At 38.2% G+C, this 18,103-nt stretch overlaps 1 protein-coding gene across 1 annotated transcript; it reads right to left on the bottom strand.

Annotated features, from left to right (window-relative positions):
• Positions 1 to 2,951: 2,951 nt before the first annotated feature.
• Positions 2,952 to 17,577, bottom strand: bri3bp (bri3 binding protein). The gene is made up of 3 exons (XM_020927407.2): positions 17,295 to 17,577; positions 13,635 to 13,737; positions 2,952 to 10,229 (listed from the first exon to the last, which is right to left on the bottom strand). Exons 1-3 carry the CDS (start codon positions 17,472 to 17,474, stop codon positions 9,808 to 9,810), a joined length of 705 nt encoding a protein of 234 aa, XP_020783066.2. The 5' UTR covers positions 17,475 to 17,577; the 3' UTR covers positions 2,952 to 9,807.
• Between the last annotated feature and the right edge of the window lie 526 nt (positions 17,578 to 18,103).

The following is an 18,103-nucleotide window of genomic DNA, read 5'->3' as shown; positions in this document are numbered from 1 at the left end:
GTGGATTGAGGAGGAAGAGGGTCTGGAAGTGTAAGGAACAGTGTGATTGGTCAAACAGGTATCTGCACTTCTAACTCCAGAACCACCTAGCTGTGATCAGGGCAGTTCTATGTGATGTTACCAACTACTGGGAATCACTGAGATCACTGAAGGCAGCAGAAACTTGGATGTAAAGCTCCAGTTGTACCTTGTTTGGACTGATATTTCCCAAAAAAATGACAAGGAACGATAGAAAAAACACCTTATACCTAGTTCAGTAGCGAAAACAGTGGATTTAGTCTCTACTGTGTGTTTTATTTAAAGGTCACGCCCATGTCCTGTTTTTAACTAAGCCCTGATGAAGACCATTTTGGCAGTTTGGTTGAAACATGTCAGCTTTGGCCATCTGAATAAAGGCCTTTCAACTATATTTTTCCTCATGCGATTTTTACTTCTTAAGAGTGCTTGTATTACGTTGTGTTAAAAGTTTTCATCCTTTTTCCAAGAGCGCCTTCTACCTGCTCCCACTGATGGGAACACCTGCAGCAAACAGCCACATTAGTTTTTTTCTGTACTATGGATTCAGTGTTTATGTGTGTAAAATCCCTCAGTCCAGGTAGAATCCATTTCAAAAGGAGAAAATTAATTTGTCAGCTGGACAAAATTAATTCCCGACGAAACGTTTCGCAGCTCATCCAAGCTGCTTTTTCAGAGTTGCTCAAAATACTGATGGACGCTTCCTTATATGTGCCTGAAGAGAGGAGCTAACTACACTGAAACTACTCTGAAACTAACACAATACCTACTTGTTTACAGTTTCTGTTAGTGCAAGTTCAATAGACCAAATTAACTGAGTGTGGGGTCATATTAGCGTCATCATTTAAGGCCATAATGGAGCTTTCACACGTCTGGCCCTGACCTGGCTATCCATATTGCTTTCTTTTTTTGTATTGATTTAGGTTTGAGGATGGAGTTGTAAGGCAAGGCAAGTTTATTTGTACAGCACAATTCGTACACAAAGTAATTCAAAGTGCTTTACAGAATAAGAAATACATTAAAATCATAATAAAAACAAATCAAAACATAAATAATCATGAAGATTAAAATTTTAAAAAAGAGAGACATAAATTGGAGAGAAGAGTGCGGAATGAAAACCTTTCAGTTATTTGCACAGTTAAACAGAAATGTTTTGAGTCTGGATTTAAACAGCGTCACAGAAGAGTCTGTCTCACATGTTCAGACTGTTCCAGGTTTTAGCTGCATGAACCTGAAACTCTGACTCCCCTTGTTTAGTCGTGACTCTGGGCACCAGCAGGAGGCCGGTCCCTGAGCTCCTCAGAGTGCGAGATGGTTCATATGACACTAACATGTCACAGATGGACTTTGGTGCTCGGCCATGGAGAGACTTGTACAAGCAGAGCTGCTTTAAAGTCTCTGAGCCACAGGAGCCAGTGCAGAGACCTGAGCACAGGACTTATGTGCTCGTACTTCCTAGTTCGAGTCAGGACCCGAGCTGCAGCGTTCTGGATGTTCTGGATGTTCTGCAGCGTCTCACAGCTCGTTTGGAGAGACCAGTGAGCAGAACATTACAGTATCTAACCTACTGGAGACAAACGCATGGATAAGTTTCTCCAAGTCTGATTTAGACAGTAAACCTTTGATTTTCGCTATGTTTTTTAGATGGTAAAAGGCTGCAGATGTTATTGACTTGATGTGGCTGTTAAAGTTCAAGTCTGAGTCCATTATTACCCCTAGATTTCTTGCCTGATTTGAAGGTTTTAGAGAGAGAGACTGGAGGTGACTGCTGACACTGTCCCTTTGTTTCTGTGGACCAAACACTATGACTTCAGTAAATTGTAAATCGGAGACAGATGATGTCTGAGTCCTCCATTTCTGTTCAAGGAAGGATTCTCTTAACAAAAACAGCCTCTTTAACTAGTTCTTTTCTCTGGCTAAGATCTGTACCTCTGAATGATTCTGCTAATAAGACCCCAGACTCCATTCGGTCTATTGAACTTGCACTAACAGAAACTGTAAACAAGTAGGTGTGTTAGTTTAAAAGTAGTTTCAGTGTTGTTAGCTCCTCCCTTCAGACAGATATAAGGTGGTGTCCAGCAGGGTCTGACTAGAACCAGGATATCTCCAGGTTTGACTACCCCAAATGTAAGGCTTTTTAGAGACCTGTTTAAGACCACTTAAATGAAAATTAAGCCCAACATCGTACCCATTATGCGGTCAAAAAATACCAGATCCAATTCTAATAATGACCAACCAAGTACCGTATTATATCAATAGTCTAAGAGCCACTGTGGATTAAACCTGCACTTCCCCATGATCCATCCAACGACTTCCTCCACTCTACTGATTGTTTACTCTTTGCTGCCGACGCCAGAAACAAAAGTATTGTTTGCGCATACTCCAAATTAGACGTTCATTCACGTTACATGATTTCACGTTGTTTATTTCCCTCCATTTAAGATTGCACTGCAGCCCGGTTGAGGCTAATGAAATTTAAGACCTTTGTGAAAAAAATAAGACTCGGACAACATGATTTAAGACTTTTTAAGGCCTTAATTTAGGAACATGAAATTTAAGACCTTTTTAAAACCCTGCAGCTACCCTGAGAACCAAAGAAGCAGCTTGGATGAGAAACGTATTCAATCTAAATAAACTTTTGTTGAGTTGACAAATTGAATTTAGTTCCACTTTAACCAATTACAGTGAGGCAGAACTTCTTTTCTCACCTTTTCAAGACTTTATTAAAAAACTACATCGCAATGGGACTCTTTTTTTTTTTTGACAAGCTGCCCTACCCAAGCTTACGAAAAGATCTCTGGAAATTACAAATACCAACAAACTGCCCAAGGTCCATCTCGGCTCTAAAGCTCCCGAGCGCATAAGAACGAAAACGAAATTGTGACCGAAGCTACGATAATTTTACACACACGACCCCAAAGAAAACAACATGAGTGTTTACATTTTACTTCATTTAATATGGACCTCATTTCACTTCATACACTTGCCTCAGTTACGCACAGAGAGACAGCAGACTTGTGTATCCTGTTAACTACGTCATCACTACACATCATCCAAAAGTCGGAATAAAAATACACACAAAAAAATAAATCATTCAGAATCTATACAACAACATGGCATATTAAAAAAAACAAAACTTGGTAGAATACAGCTAAAAATGGATTGATACAGTACTGATAAAACATGAGCGTTTAAGACAGCAGGACCATGTGCCTATAGTCGTCGTATCAGCAGGAAACGTCGGGGCAACAGCTTTGAGGTACAAAAATATGAAACTACGTGAAAATACAAGAATTCATTAAAGCAAAATTGACTCTTGGGAGTTTTTAGCCATGTTAGAATGTCGTTTCCTCTTCAAAAACAGACCCGGAGTTGCGTTTTGTTTCATTCACACACGTTTTTGTAAACCTTTATTATTAGTCTGTTCACATCTCCAAAGCTCTACACGGTCTGCTCCACCTTGTGATGTCATGTAGTGGTAGTTTTCAAGTTAACGGCTCCTTTTACTCCTTTGTTTAGTACAATTTGGTAATTCCAGGGTTGAAATTATCCAAATGATTCTAGTGAAGGTGTGTAAAGTTTAAAAACACAGTGCAGCACCTAAATATGCCCGTGCGAATGAAACAAAACAAAACTCGAAGTATGTTTTGAGTATTTGACGAGAAAACATATGGGCCCTTTAAAAACATGGACCACAAACTCAATGAGGCTGAATCATAATTTTGTGTTGATTTGAGTAGTTTTGTCGAGCTATTTTTGTATCAAAGCATTTCAAACTTGGTTCTAGTTTCCTTTACAAATCCAGCAAAAATCATCTCTTCATCAAATATGATTCTTTAACCAATTGGACTTATTAGGTGAATAAATTATTAACAAAACTACACAAAAAAATCACAACTAATCAGTGAAAATTTACGCTACCAAAGCAAAAAACATTCTCAATCCAAGTAATTTTAGCACTTCCAGACATTTGCAGCAGGACAGTAACTACAGCATTTGACATTTTTTAAGTTTTTCTTTGGTCCAACTAAAAATTTATTTTAAAAAAGGAAAAAAAAAAAAGATCCACAGCAACAGTAAAAGAACAAAAACACATGTAACATAATACTGGGGAATGCGTGAATCTTAAACAACAATTTACCAATCACATTTCGCTCAAACTAAACCTTTAACAATATAAATGTGAAAAAAGAAAAACAACATTTAACATGCATGAAGTTATTTAAGTATAAAAAGTGGGGGAGATGCTTTTTGAGGATAAAAAACTGTTCATAAAGTGGAAAGTTGCAACCAATTGTTCGGCTTAAAAAGGGGGTATTAATTGTTATTTAGATCATCACTTTACCTTATATTGTTTTTTGAAATGCTATATTCACCAAAAACAACTTAACATGTTTCAGTTTTGCTCTCCACACTAAGTCAATCCCCCTTCAGAGCACTGTCACAACACAATCCGAGTTCGTCCCGCTAATGAAACTACACATTGAATCAGGTTTGTCAAGTTGCTGTGTTCAGTTTTACATCATGTTTTTGTATATTTACGCAGAATTGTCTTGTACGGGGAGGGAGAGATCACTAGATTACTCAAACATGCATGGACGACATCTAAAACCTCTTCAGGCATCTTTTTGTTGAGAAAATGTTGGTACAGAACGCGGTACAAACCTCCAAAAAGTCGATTTTGCGCAATACCCCCTCTTTAATAAATTTGGCAATCGTTTAATAGTAAAAAGCACTTTGTTTCCAAGGCTAATTTTGGATCTAAACTTCACATGAAAAGCTACACGTCACTATCTCGGTCTATCTTTGTACAAAAACGCATTCACTACATTGAGAAACATTCTAACACTCTACTTAACATTTTTCATTGGACAGTTTTTCTCTTAAAATGTGCACAGCATCGGGTCACAAAGTGGTGCAAAGGAATGTGGCATAATTAGTATTTTTTTTTTTTTTTTTTTTAGGAGTGCAAGGAACAGTGGAAAGTGAAAACAAAAGTAGATATTTAGGAATAAAAAGTCTTCAAAGTGGGTTACAGTCAAAGCAAATTAAATGCACTAAACATTGTGTAATGAGCCAAAACCAGTGACTTTTTCTTCATATTAGTCCAGTTTTCTTTGCGTCCCTGAGAAATTGCTGTCTCTTTAAAAACACTTTTTAAACACTTTACATCAGGGGTGTCCAAACTTAGTGAAGCTGCAATCGAAACTAATCGGAATATGCGTGACTTAAACTACTGAAATGATTAGAGTTTTTAAGCTGGAGCAGAAAAATTAAAATGCACCATTTGTTAACAAGTTCAAAACAAGTTTTAACATCAAGACTCTACGATTATGTAAATATGGTTTATTTTGTAATTATTTTCTATCAAACTCGAGCAACAGGAGGCCCTCGAAATTTTTAGTCGGGATGGGACAAGATCTCGCAAGACAAAACTGCCACAAGATCGTGCACACGAGAAAAATTATCTCGTGAGATTTTTTTCCAAGTGTTTACATTTGGATTGGACGAAAAAGAGTTATGAGTCTGAGTTACATCTCTTACCAAAAAGCAGTAATAGAATGGAAACAAAAATCTGAAATCAAATAAAACATTGTGAGACTAAAACTGGAAACTGGATTGCAAAAAAAATCATATTAGAAATGATATTAAAATCTCGTCTTGTCTCGTCTTTTGGAAATTGAGTCTCGTCCCATCCCTAGTTTTTAGTGCAATAAACACGACCAAAATAAAAAAGATTGACTTTCTTTTAGTCTCTTTTTTTGGCTAAAAAGTTACATACCGTAGCAAAGTAAAGTAGCATTTTGTCAACTGGACAGTGTTTTAAAAGTTCATCCTTGGCCATGATCCCCGTCTGGACGACTGAGGGATTTCCACAGACATGTCAAATACGATAAAATCTCCAAAACACAACAGAAACAATTGCTCGACTGATAAAAACGATAGAAATTCAACATTTTCAGCTCCGTAAGGATCTTTAAAACACGACACTTGATAAACACAAAACCAAAGGGCCCAAAAAAACAGCAGAGTGGACCGCGTTTGGCTCCCGGGCCGCGGTTTGGACACCCCCGTTTAAATCTGCAGTGCTGCTCGGAAACATTTACAAACATTCACTTTCACACGAGGTCCTCCCGTCTACAGTTACTATGAGAAACTACTCTACATGATCCAACGAATAAATACACAGAATGATCCAACACAACTGACATCTTCATATGTGACGTTAGAAATCGCTTTAACCTGACTTCACAGATAAACAGATGTGGATAAAGGGCCCATATTACACTTTTATGATCTGTCCTAATGTCGTTTCCTCGTCACAAACAGACCTGGAGTTGTGTTTTGTTTCATTCGCACACTTTAAACACAAAAACGAGGATCTAGGTCGAGTTCTTCAGTCAAATAGTAGGAATTGGAATTATAGGAATTGTTTCACTTAGAACGAACTCCCAATCTTTACTGAACTAAATTTTAAATTAAAAGGTAGATGTTGATTTGAAAGCTACCACTACATGACATCACAAGGTGGAACAGAGCATTTTGAGGTTCAGAGATATAGACAGACTAATGGGCTCTGTTCACGCTTACGTCACAAAACCGAAAGACGTTTGGAAACATGAGGACGGTGACTTCTTTTAGGCTCTGTTGGCGATCAGGTCAGGAATTGAAATACACTAGATGGTTCGCAAAAACTCCCAGAAGTGCGAATTCGGGCACCAGTCAATCAGCGAAGAGCCGTACATTCTGTGTTGGCAACGATTCCCGAGATCGAGGATTTAAACATAAAACAACAAAGAGAATGTTTGGTGAATTTTATCAAGGGGGAAAGACGTTATTGTCCTTCTTCCTACGGGATTTGGCGCATTACTTATGCCACGAACAAATAGCAGCGATTGGTTAAATAAAAAAAGGACCCGCCTACTGTCGAGCGAACGAATTCTAATGCTGCAAGGTCAGACAGTTTCTACGAAGTGAAACCGGCTGATGAATCAGGCTAGGCGACAGTAACAAAATCTCGGAAAACTGAGAAAATGGCCTGGTTTTCTTCCTCTAGATGTCACTGTATTCTTTCTTTTTTTCCTTTATAAATTGCCTGTTAATTTGTGTATTACAAAAAAAACGTCATTGCAGCGTTCTGTTATGTTCGGCAGATCAACAGTTACGATTATTAACGTCACGTCCTCCATGGAAAGCTTTGGCAGGTTGTGAAGATGCTGCTGCTCAATCCAAGGTTTTATTACATCACCCGGTGTCGGGAACTACACCGAAGTCGTCATCCGCATGTTTCCAAACGCCTAAAACGGCAAAAGCGCAAATAGAGCCTATAATGCAGAATTACTCAAACATGTGTGAATGAAACAAAACACAACTCCAGGTCTGTTTCCGATGAGGTAACAACATTATAAATCATGGCTTAAAGCTCATAAGAGTCAATTTTGTGTAATATAGAACCTTTAATAATCCTATTCTATTTACACTTTATTAATTTCACTGATAAAGCATTTAAAACGTATTACTCCAGAAATATGTGGTTTGGACTGCACCGAGATAAAGGTAAAACGTGTGACTTTTCTGGTGCCTGCTCGTCTCCATGGCGATGTTATTACGTTGCCTGGAATGTTCCGTGTTATGGCATTAAACTTAAACTCAGTCCAGAGAAGCTTGATACAGGTTCAGGGTGACAACACAGAGGTAAATGACGGGTCAGATCTGCGGAGAGGCGACCCCGCTTACAGCAAAAAGGCTGTAAGGGTGTGCAAAAATAGCGAAATATTGATATATATCGTATCGTTTAATGTGATAATACAGTATCGATATTGTAAGTAGCTGTATTGATATATCGCCAAGAGGATTTTTTGATACATTTTACTCAATTATTTTGTTACAGGGCTACAGTTTTGTTGTTTTGTAGTTGTGTTTCATATGAACTTTGCACAATAAGTGGTTTAACAAACACTTTATTTTTGTATCGAATCGATTTGAGATATATCGAATCAAATCAAAAGCTCATTGTATCGAGATATGTATCGTATCGTGGCCTGAGTATCGAGGTATGTATCGTATTGGCAACTTTTTAATGATACCCAGCTCTAGTGAGAACGCACGTGTACCGAGACGTTTCTGCGGCTGAATACTGTACGTGCTTTTAATGCCATACTCTGGAACATTTCAAGACAAACAACGGCGTCTTCTCAACGAGACGTTCGAAGTGACGCACCCGCTGCCAGAAAAGTTACACGGTGAAACTTTACATATATCTTTGAACAGCAAAAAATTACAAAAACGAAACGTGTCCATTTGTGTCTGGAATAAAAACTCTTCGCGTCGTTAAAATACTGTTCTCTGATTGGTCAAAGTCTCTTTAGTGGTCAAACGCTGCGGTAAAATAGTTGTGTTGGTGAAGAATCGTCGTTAGAGATTAAAATACTGAAGGAGAGCGGGTCACGTGATCACTGATAATCGAAATCACGTCCACACAAATGGGATTTTAGTTTTGGTTTCGTTTTCGAGTTAGTAAAGTAGTAAAATGTAAGGATTTCTAGAAAGAACAGATCATACTGGCCATTTGAATGTAGATTAGAAAGTTTGCCGCCCTCTGCTGGTAAAAGTGGAGTGTGGCATTTGAACAGCCAGAAACAGGAAATTCAGAGGAGTGAGCATTTATTTATTTAGATAAGTTTTAATATGGGGCAACATTAGAAAGACGTGAGTGAGTGAGCTGAGGATTTGGTATTTTTTAGTATTTATATATGAAAAGGCAAGACTGACAAGTTCAATCGGTCTTTACATAAATACACTGTTTCCTAATCCCATATTTTTCGGACTATAAATCGCACTTTAATTCATGGTTTGGGTGTTTCCTGCGACTTAAATATTCAAATTTACAGCTACACAGAAGAGGAAGCAGGCGCTCTGTTTACCTCCGGAGGTCGTGGAGTTGCTCAGAAGTGACACCGAGGATGAAGAATTGAATGGATTTAGTGATTTGGAGTGAGACGGAGAGTTCGGTAAACTTGTTCTATTGTTTTTACTAGAGCTTGACTTTTAAGATGAAATGTCAATTCCTGGTCTCTGATTTTATAAAATACATTTCCCACAAAAAGTGCGACTTATACATGTTTTTTTTCTTCTTCGTTATGCCTTTTTTTGGCTGGTGCGACTTTTACTCCGGAGCAACTTATAGTCAAAAAAATATGGTACTATTTTTCTGTATAAATAGTAGTTTTTGTTGTTGTTTTGTTGTCTTGTGAGTGCAGTCTGGGTCAGATACATAGAGATGCGTAATAATTTTGAGAACTTTTGCCACAAAATCTGAATGAAACGCAATTTAAAATCATAAATTGCAAATGTATTCTTTTATAAAATATATATAGATATAAATTTCCCTCAAACTTTCATGTTTAAAGAGGCTGAGAGAAGTGTTAGTCGTGTATTAAATAAAAAACCCATTTGTGTGGACATCTTTTTTAAAAGGTGCACTATGTAACTTTTCAGGTAGAGACCATTACTTGCTTGTTTCCATGGAGATGTTATCGCTTTGCCTGGAATTTTACACAGTGTGGCATTAAACTCGAAGTCGCGAAGAGTCATCAAGCCAAAATACAGGGTACATCTGTGAAAAGGCGACTCTCACGGTAAGAATGTACGTTTTTCAAGGTGTTTCTGAGCAGTAAAAACGAGTTATTAATGTTAAATAAATGCGTTTTAATGCCATACTGTGGGACATTTCAGTCAAAGCCCTAACACCTCACCAGAAAAGTCCCGCAGTGCACCTTCTGAGTACGACTTCTACTGCTCGCCGGGCCGCTCCAGACTGTCTATGACCCTGCTCAGCCTGATGTTGAGGAGTCTGATCTGCGTATCCAAGTGGTCGATCTTCTCCTCGAGCGACCCCTGACCCCCGCCCCGACGCCAGTACGCCCCCACCGGCCCGGTCATGAAGTACACGGCCATGATGAAGCACAGGGGCAGCACCGCCTTCTCCGGGTCCCCTTCGAACTTCTGCAGGATGTAGAGGCAGGTGAGGGCGAACAGGGTCACGCGCGCCACCCAGAAGAAGCGTCCGAACAGGGCGTGCAGCAGGTAGAAGAACCCGCCCAGGAACATGGAGAGGAACCAGTAGGCCACCAACACCGCGGCCACCAGGAGGAGCGCGCGAGCCGGGGAGCTGCTCAGGGACGTGGGGCTGAAGTAGTGGGTCAGGTTGGACGCTGGAAGAGAGGAAAGTGAAAATGTGAGATGTTGTGACAAGGAACCAGGGCTAATTTGAACGCAGCTCTAGAAAAGACAGTGCAAGTCCATCCAGAGCACAATTGTTAATACATTTTTGTAGAGACAACACTACATAGATTCTCTTTATTATTAAATCTTTGGCTACGTTCAGACTGCAGCTTGAAGTGACCCAAATCAGATTTTTTGGCCCTTATGCTCCTGTATCTGATCTTTTAATGACCGATGATCCGATTTTTTCAAATGCAACCCAGGACACTTGGATATGTGCTCCTAAAATCGATACATATCTGATCTTTTGACATGTGACTTCAGTCTGAACAGCCAAAGCGCATTCATCCACCTACACGTTATCAACAAGCTACAAATGTACACAAATGTTCTTCTCGTCATACCAAAATTGTAAATGAACTCCGTGTCACTGAAGCAAAGCAGATCGCTATCCCAACACTCTTGGCTACATCTCCACATCAACACGTTCCTTTCAACAGACTGCCCCACAAAACGCCACGGCCAAAAACCTCGTCCAATCTCCTCCTTAAAACAAGTAAGTTGTTCATGTTCGGGCTCTGGTACGAGAGGAACTTTAAAATCTCCAGGTGCTCAATGCTGCGTCCATGTTTGGACAACTTCCGTAAACACAGAGCACGCTCGCTGCGGTTGACGTTGTCGTGTCTCCAGTGTCACATGCGGGACACTTTTGGGCCTTTTAATGTTCAGACTGGAGTCACATACAAGTCACATTTAATTGGAAATGTGAACGACCTCGCAAAAACATCGGATTTCACAAAAAAAATCTGAATTGAGCGTTAAGCCCTGCAGTCTGAACGTAGCTTTTGTTATATTGTGACGTGTTTATGTGTGAGCTCCTATGTCCAAATAATTTCCCTTGTGGATCAATAAAGTTTGTGTCAAGGCCGCCACACACTAAGGAGAATTTGCCTGATTTTGGCTTTGTTTTCTTCTCCCCATGACCCGACTTTGTGACTTTGTGTGCAATTTTGTGTGTTTTTGACTCTGAACTGCTCTGTCCGATCATAACCACTAAACATCAGCAACTTTACGGTAACAGCCGATAAAAAAGAGCATCGGGGCAGAGGAGTGACGGACACAGAGACGCAAAATACAAACTCGGGATATAGTGAAAATAATGAGAAGACTTTATTCCTCAGCTCTCGTTAAGTTGTGAATTTAAACAGCAGCATTTCATCCACATTATCCATAGAATTTGCCCACTCCAAATAAAGACCCCAGTCCACAAAACCGCACTGTTAATCCAGTTTGAAGTGTTCTTAAAAAGTAAAAAGGCCAGAGTAGTTCCTACATCCACACAGCGCATGGATCGAGGTGAAGCTGCAGATTGCGACAGTGACTCTACTTCCTGTGGACATTATCTCCAATCTTTTCCGCTTTACAAATCCTGTATCTGAAGTTTTGCATCACATTTCACAAATAATAATAACACAGTTTTGACATGTAACAGTCTCAAAGTCTCAAAAGAGCGAATGATTTTGCCCTAGACAGGAAACAGCAGACATGATCTCACTCACAACTTTATATCCTGTGGTCTGCAGACAGATCGCGCTGCAATGTTTGTGATTGGAAATTTTAAGTCTCATAAGATTCTCCTCGTGTCTGTGGTTGTGGCGCTTTTTGTCGCACATTTAAGAATTGTTAGAGGACCAAAAATCCTGTAGTGTGTGGCGGCTTTTAGTCCAAGTCTAAGTTTCGCAGATATTTTAGGTCGATATTTGCACTTTTTTGCACATGGGCGATTGGCCTTAAATCTCCTGCATAGACCGATATTCGGTTTGTGTCGACTAATTCCAGCATAAGGCTTTATTTTAACACTTAAACGTGACTCATGGCGTTCACAAAAAGGTTACATTGCTTCATTAAAGGTTCGTAGGAAAAACAGGGCTGTGAATGTATTTTTCCTTATTATACTTTAAATTTCACAAACCAATAAAAAAGTCTAATTGCCCAACTTTTCTTGTGCAGGTTTGTTGTTTTTTTCTTTTGCTGTTACGTCACTCTCTATTGAATAACCCAGGCCTATTCTTGGATTGGATTCATTAGTTTTGCCCATTCAGAAATGTCAAGGCTGATATTTATTGCTTGTTTTGGTCATTTTCCACAAAAATACATCATTTGACGTTACTCCTAACTTAAAAGTCCATTGCACTTTTTTGGTGGAGTGTCCATCACCTGCTTGTCTCCATGGAGATGTTTTTGCTTTGTCTAGAATGTTCCACAGTAGAGATTAAACCCGTCTATCTCAAGGGAGGCAACTATAGGACAGATTACAGGTCACATCTGTGGAAAGGCGCCCATATTCACAGAGAGAATTATTGTATTTTTGAGCAACAGAAACACCCGTAATAAATAAATGCTAGATGGATATGTTTAAAGTCATTAAGAAGTTGCCGATACGATACTTACCTCGACACATAAGCCACGATACGATACATATCTCGATACACTGCACTTTCGATTTGATACGATATATTTCAAAACGATTCAATACAGTACAGTAAAAAATAAAGGCTAAATCGTGGCTGTGATACTAAAAGTCTTTGTTAAACCACTTCTTGTGCAAAAGTTCATATGAAACACAAACATTTTAATCATCAAAACAGTGAAAATGTCAAATGTGTCACATAAACGAATTTCCTTCCTCTGAACAAGCAACAAAACTGTATCAGTGACAAAATAATTTAGTAAAATATACCAAAAAATACTCTACAGCAGCCGACGATATCGATATTGTGTCATCTCATTAAACTATACGATATATTGATATTTCAGTATTTTTGCACACCTCTTAAAAGTCATAACATGGAACATTCCAGGCAAAACAATAACATCTCCACGGAGACAAACAGATGATGGACCCTCCACCAGAAACATTGTGCAATTCACCTTTAAGTTTGTTGTAGTTTCAAATTTGATATTTTTGTGAAAAATGATAAAAAAAAAAAAAGCAATACATGTTTTTATAATAATAATAATAATTAAATAAATAATAACAATAATAATAAATAAATAAAAAAAATCATTAAAAAATAAATAAATAATAAATAAATAAAAATAAATAATACATACTTTAATAAACATTTTTGAATGGGCAAAAGTAATAAATTAAATCCAGGAATAGGCCTGGCTTATTCAATCAGGTTAAAAGAAAGTGACATGAAAAACACAAAATATATAAAAAAATAAACATTAGATTTGTACTCACAATTTGTACTTGTTGTTGTTATTTGTTTTTGTGTGTGTGTGTCTATTAGTCTTATATTTAGTTATGTCTTATGTTTATTTTGTATTCATAACCTCAAAATGACAAAAATGAAAAAAAAAGATAAAAGAAAAAGATTTGTACTCACAGTCGATGCCCATGACGTCCAGAAGGTCGGACCAGATCTTCCACAGACTGTCCACGAAAGAGTCGACTCCATGAACGAAGCGCTCTGTGGTTTTGGAGAAAAACTGAGCAAACAAATACAGAGTTTAATGCAGTGACAGAAATTAAAACATGTTCCAAGTCTGTTCTAGCAAAAGCAGAAGTAACACAGACGTTGTTGTATCGCTGAGCAACACACTTTTGGTTGGCACTGGTGGATATCGTGACAGAATCATCGAGCTCAGCAGCCACAGTGGTAAATGTGGTAGAGTCTCGTGACGGGGAGGTTAGTGGTTCGATTACAGTTCCAACTAAAGCATGCTATAGTTACATTACTGGAAAAAAACAATTCTATTTCAGTGATAGTTGAAGAAACCACTGACAAAGATGGACGGCCCCTTCCCACATGCAGCTCATCATTCGTTCATTCGCTTTTCAAACTAAAACCAAAAATAAGAAAACAAAAAAACAACAATTTTCTTCATTATTTGTCTCCAAAACCAAAATGAAAAAACAGATAACGATTCATTTTTTTTTCTTTTCAGTTTTTGATTTTGCGTTTAAATGAAAAACGGAAAAAACTAATAACGGACGTTTCCTGTTTACGTGACTTAAACTGCGATGCCGGACTGAACCAAGACTAAACCAGGTCCAGGATCAGACCGGAACCAGAAAGCTCACGATTAAGGATGTAACAATATCCAAATCTCTCTATAAGATATTTTCACAGTATACAACTCACGGCACGACATTTATTGACATATTTTGTGGAGGATAACCAGCTAAAACTGTTAATATCCTACTTTTTTTTCCTGAAAATGCCTTGACAAGACTTAATCCAAAGAACTAAGACTTAAAAGAGCTTGGAACTGTTATTTCTTCTTGTAGTCTGCAGTGAAATGGAGCAAAGGATCATGGTCTATGTAGTATGAAGGTAAATATGTTACAAAATGAGAGAGCGTGTAAACTTGATTTGAGAACTTGTAGAATATAATGTGAGAATATGTAGAACAAAACTTTGAACTTGTAATTACTTATTTTCATATACGTGGTCAACCCCTCCTCCCCCCAGCTCTCTACAAGTGTCACATGCACATCGCCAAATGTGCTGCAAAAGTCCAGGCGCCGATTTGAACCTGCTGGGACAAAAGTTGCAGTCACTGAATTGTGGTTGTATCTGTCATACTCGATGCAGATGTCACTCTGTTCATGCAAATATCAATCTACACATTCATTCATATTTTTCTCCGGGGTGTGTAAATATTTTCCACAAGTGAAAATTTCAATCAGCAAGTGCACACATTTTTTTCAAGCATTCGTGTTTTTTTTTTGGTTTTTTTTCACTGTGACTGCAAATTCAACACACACGTATACAGTGTTGGGGAGTAACAGATTACATGTACCAGCGTTATGTAATCAGAGTACAATTTATGAGTAACTGTATTCAGTTACAGTTACTGTTTCAATGAGTGGTAATTGGATTACAGTTACTTTGTTGAAATAAATGGATTACACGGCGGTATTTTCCTGTTTTCACATTTTGGGCTATCTAAACAGGTCTAAACCAGTTCTAAAACCAGCTCTAAACTAGATTTAAACCAGGACTAAACCAGGTTTAAAACAGGACTAAAACCAGGTCTAAACTAGATTTAAACCAGGACTAAACCAGGTTTAAAACAGGACTAAAACCAGTTCTAAAACCAGCTCTAAACTAGATTTAAACCAGGACTAAACCAGGTTTAAAACAGGACTAAAACCAGTTCTAAAACCAGCTCTAAACTAGATTTAAACCAGGACTAAACCAGGTTTAAAACAGGACTAAAACCAGGTCTAAACCAGCTCTAAACTAGATCTAAACCAGGACTAAAACCAGCTCTAAACTAGATCTAAACCAGGACTAAAACCAGCTCTAAACTAGATCTAAACCAGGACTAAAACCAGCTCTAAACTAGATTTAAACTAGATATAAACCAGGTCTAACACAGGTCTAAACCAGGACTAAAACCAGCTCTAAACTAGATCTAAAACAGGATTTAACAGGACTAAATCATGCTGCATGGACGTGTCTTCTCGTCTTCTATCAATAATATTTTTACTACGGTTCAGTAAAGTCTGGGCTTTTCATTTTCCTTCAACACACAAAACATTTTATGTGAAGATTTCCTCGTGTTTGCTTCTCTACAGCAAATCAAGTAATCCAAAGTATTCAGATTACATTACTCACTTAAATAATTTAATGGATTACGTTACAAACTACATTTTGGGGTATGTAATCTGTAATCTGCAGGGGAATACATTTTAAAAGTCACCTTCCCAACACTGCACGTATATGAAAATAGGTGATTACAAGTTCAAAGTTTTGTTCTACACATTCTCAAATCAAGTTGACACGCTCTCTCATTTTACAACATATTTACCTTCATAATGTAGTTCCCTCTGCCTTTTTTTGCTCCATAACTCTTAACGTAAGCAAAGAGACTTGTAATTCGATATATTGTGATGGTCCACGATATTATTATTATTTTTATTTATTATTATTTCTATTATTATAACTGTGACGATACGATATCACGAGTAATTAAGGAAAATTGTTCTGCACTCAGCCCACGGGAGTCAGTATAGTCACATTTTCTTTGTGTTTTGGTCATTTTTAAGCAGCTTTTCTGTATTTTACTTAAACAAATTATAATGTATGCCTCTCTTTACTGTTCGCAGGTATAAAATTGGTCAAATATAGGGACACCTGGGACATTTCTTGCATAAAACTGAGTCAATTCATTCGTTTTGGATAAATCTGCAGGGACAGGGACAACAGACACAAAACTGAGACTCAAAACTGTTCAACCTATTTCTGGATGCTATTTTTAGTCATTCTTTGCTTTATGTACAGCACTTGGTTTTCAAAGTGCTTTATAAATAACAATGTATTACTATTAATATAAATTAAACCCACGATCTGCTTAAAGGTGCCCCAGTTTTCCTCTGTCCTCAAGCAGCCTGCGATCATGTGACTTTACAAACATGTGGGGGTTTTTATTTGGCGGGCAACACTTGAGACGGGAAGAGGCTGAAGAGATAACAAACCAGGAAGTGCACTTTTCATGTTTAGATTTGCACCTCTACGTCTAAAACCTGCACAAAACACTGCACTGGTTACGTTTTGCATGTTATGTTATGTTATTTACAGCTATTTTATGATATTTATGGTTTTGCTTTCGTTTTATTTTGACTGGTTTTATAGTTTTAGGACTGGTATGATCAAATTTGAGCAATATAATGTGCAGCACTTTCTTTGGAATCTGCTTTGTTTGGAAAATAAAGTGGATTTTGACGGTTTGCATTGCACAACAGAGGGGCTAACGCTACTGTACTGACTTCGCTCCACAGAATGAATGAAAGGAAAGCGTTTGCAAGCTCCAATGGTGCATATTTCATTCAGAAAACGTAAAACTATTCACAAAAACATCTTCTACGAGCCCAAATATGATGAATAATAGCTAATTTCTCAAAATGGCCTCTTGGAAATGTTAGCTAGTAGGCCTGTTTCCTCTTCGCTTTGCAGAAAACCAAACACTCGCCTATTGCAAAGCTTATTTTGAGGGAAACCAGTGGGATAATTGAAGTTTTTTGCACGCTGGATCACCTTGTACAGGCCTTTGATGTTGTCCTCCCCGAAGACGCTGCTCAGGGTCTGGTACACCCCGTTGGCCGCCCGCCTGAAGCTGTTGCTCGGCTGGTTCCTGCTGCTCCTCGCCGCTTCGGAGGCGCAGAGGACGGACGCCAGGAGCAGCAGGGAGACGGCGAAGAACGGGGCTCTTCTCATGGCGGACAGGACGCGGACAGAACGCGGAGGCCGAAACGTGGAGCAGGAAAAACGGGGGGAAAAAGCAGCGAGAGACGGACCGCTGTCTGCTGTGGAGGACGGACCGGGCCAACGCGCTGTTCACGGACGACACGTAAAGGTTTTAAGCATTCAAAAAACCTATTATTAAAAACATATCACATCAGCTTTTTGTTATATGATGCCATTTTGAGCATAATTCACCATTCATAAGATATAGTATTTAGTTTGAAATGTTTATTGCAATGGTAACGGTTTAACTTTTCATCATTCGGAAAATCATGGATAATTAACGCAAAATATATAAATAAAAAAATTTAAATCTACTCCAATCGTGCTGCTTATGCTCATTTTACACATTTGTACCAACACTGTTACATTAATATTTTAGTTTATTTAAAAATCTGTCTATCAGATGGTTACTACTTAAATGGCCAATAAACCGTAAACGCAACAGCAGGAATCTCTGCTGCCATCTGCTGGACAATACGGGAAACACAGCCACAGCTATAAATAATAGTTTTTATTTCATTCATTTATTTTTCTTATTTTAATGTCTTTTTGAGCACTGCTACCAACAAAAATCTATAAAGAAAAAAATATATTAGTGA

This window comes from Boleophthalmus pectinirostris, unplaced genomic scaffold (assembly GCF_026225935.1).
Source record: "Boleophthalmus pectinirostris isolate CB_2022bp ecotype Guang Dong unplaced genomic scaffold, ASM2622593v1 HiC_scaffold_4, whole genome shotgun sequence".
Classification (NCBI taxonomy): Eukaryota; Metazoa; Chordata; class Actinopteri; order Gobiiformes; family Gobiidae; genus Boleophthalmus; species Boleophthalmus pectinirostris.
Note: the sequence above shows the minus strand (reverse complement) of the source record. Positions and strands in the feature narration are given on the sequence as shown.

What these genes read in the sequence shown, in the direction of transcription:
- bri3bp (XM_020927407.2), bottom strand. Translation starts at nt 17,474, where the DNA reads ATGAGAAGAGCCCCGTTCTTCGCCGTCTCCCTGCTGCTCCTGGCGTCC. An exon ending in ACATCAAAGGCCTGTACAAG is followed by an intron (nt 13,738 to 17,294) that starts GTGATCCAGCGT and finishes TTGTTTGCTCAG; the next exon opens with TTTTTCTCCAAAACCACAGA. An exon ending in GGACGTCATGGGCATCGACT is followed by an intron (nt 10,230 to 13,634) that starts GTGAGTACAAAT and finishes CCTCTCTTCCAG; the next exon opens with CGTCCAACCTGACCCACTAC.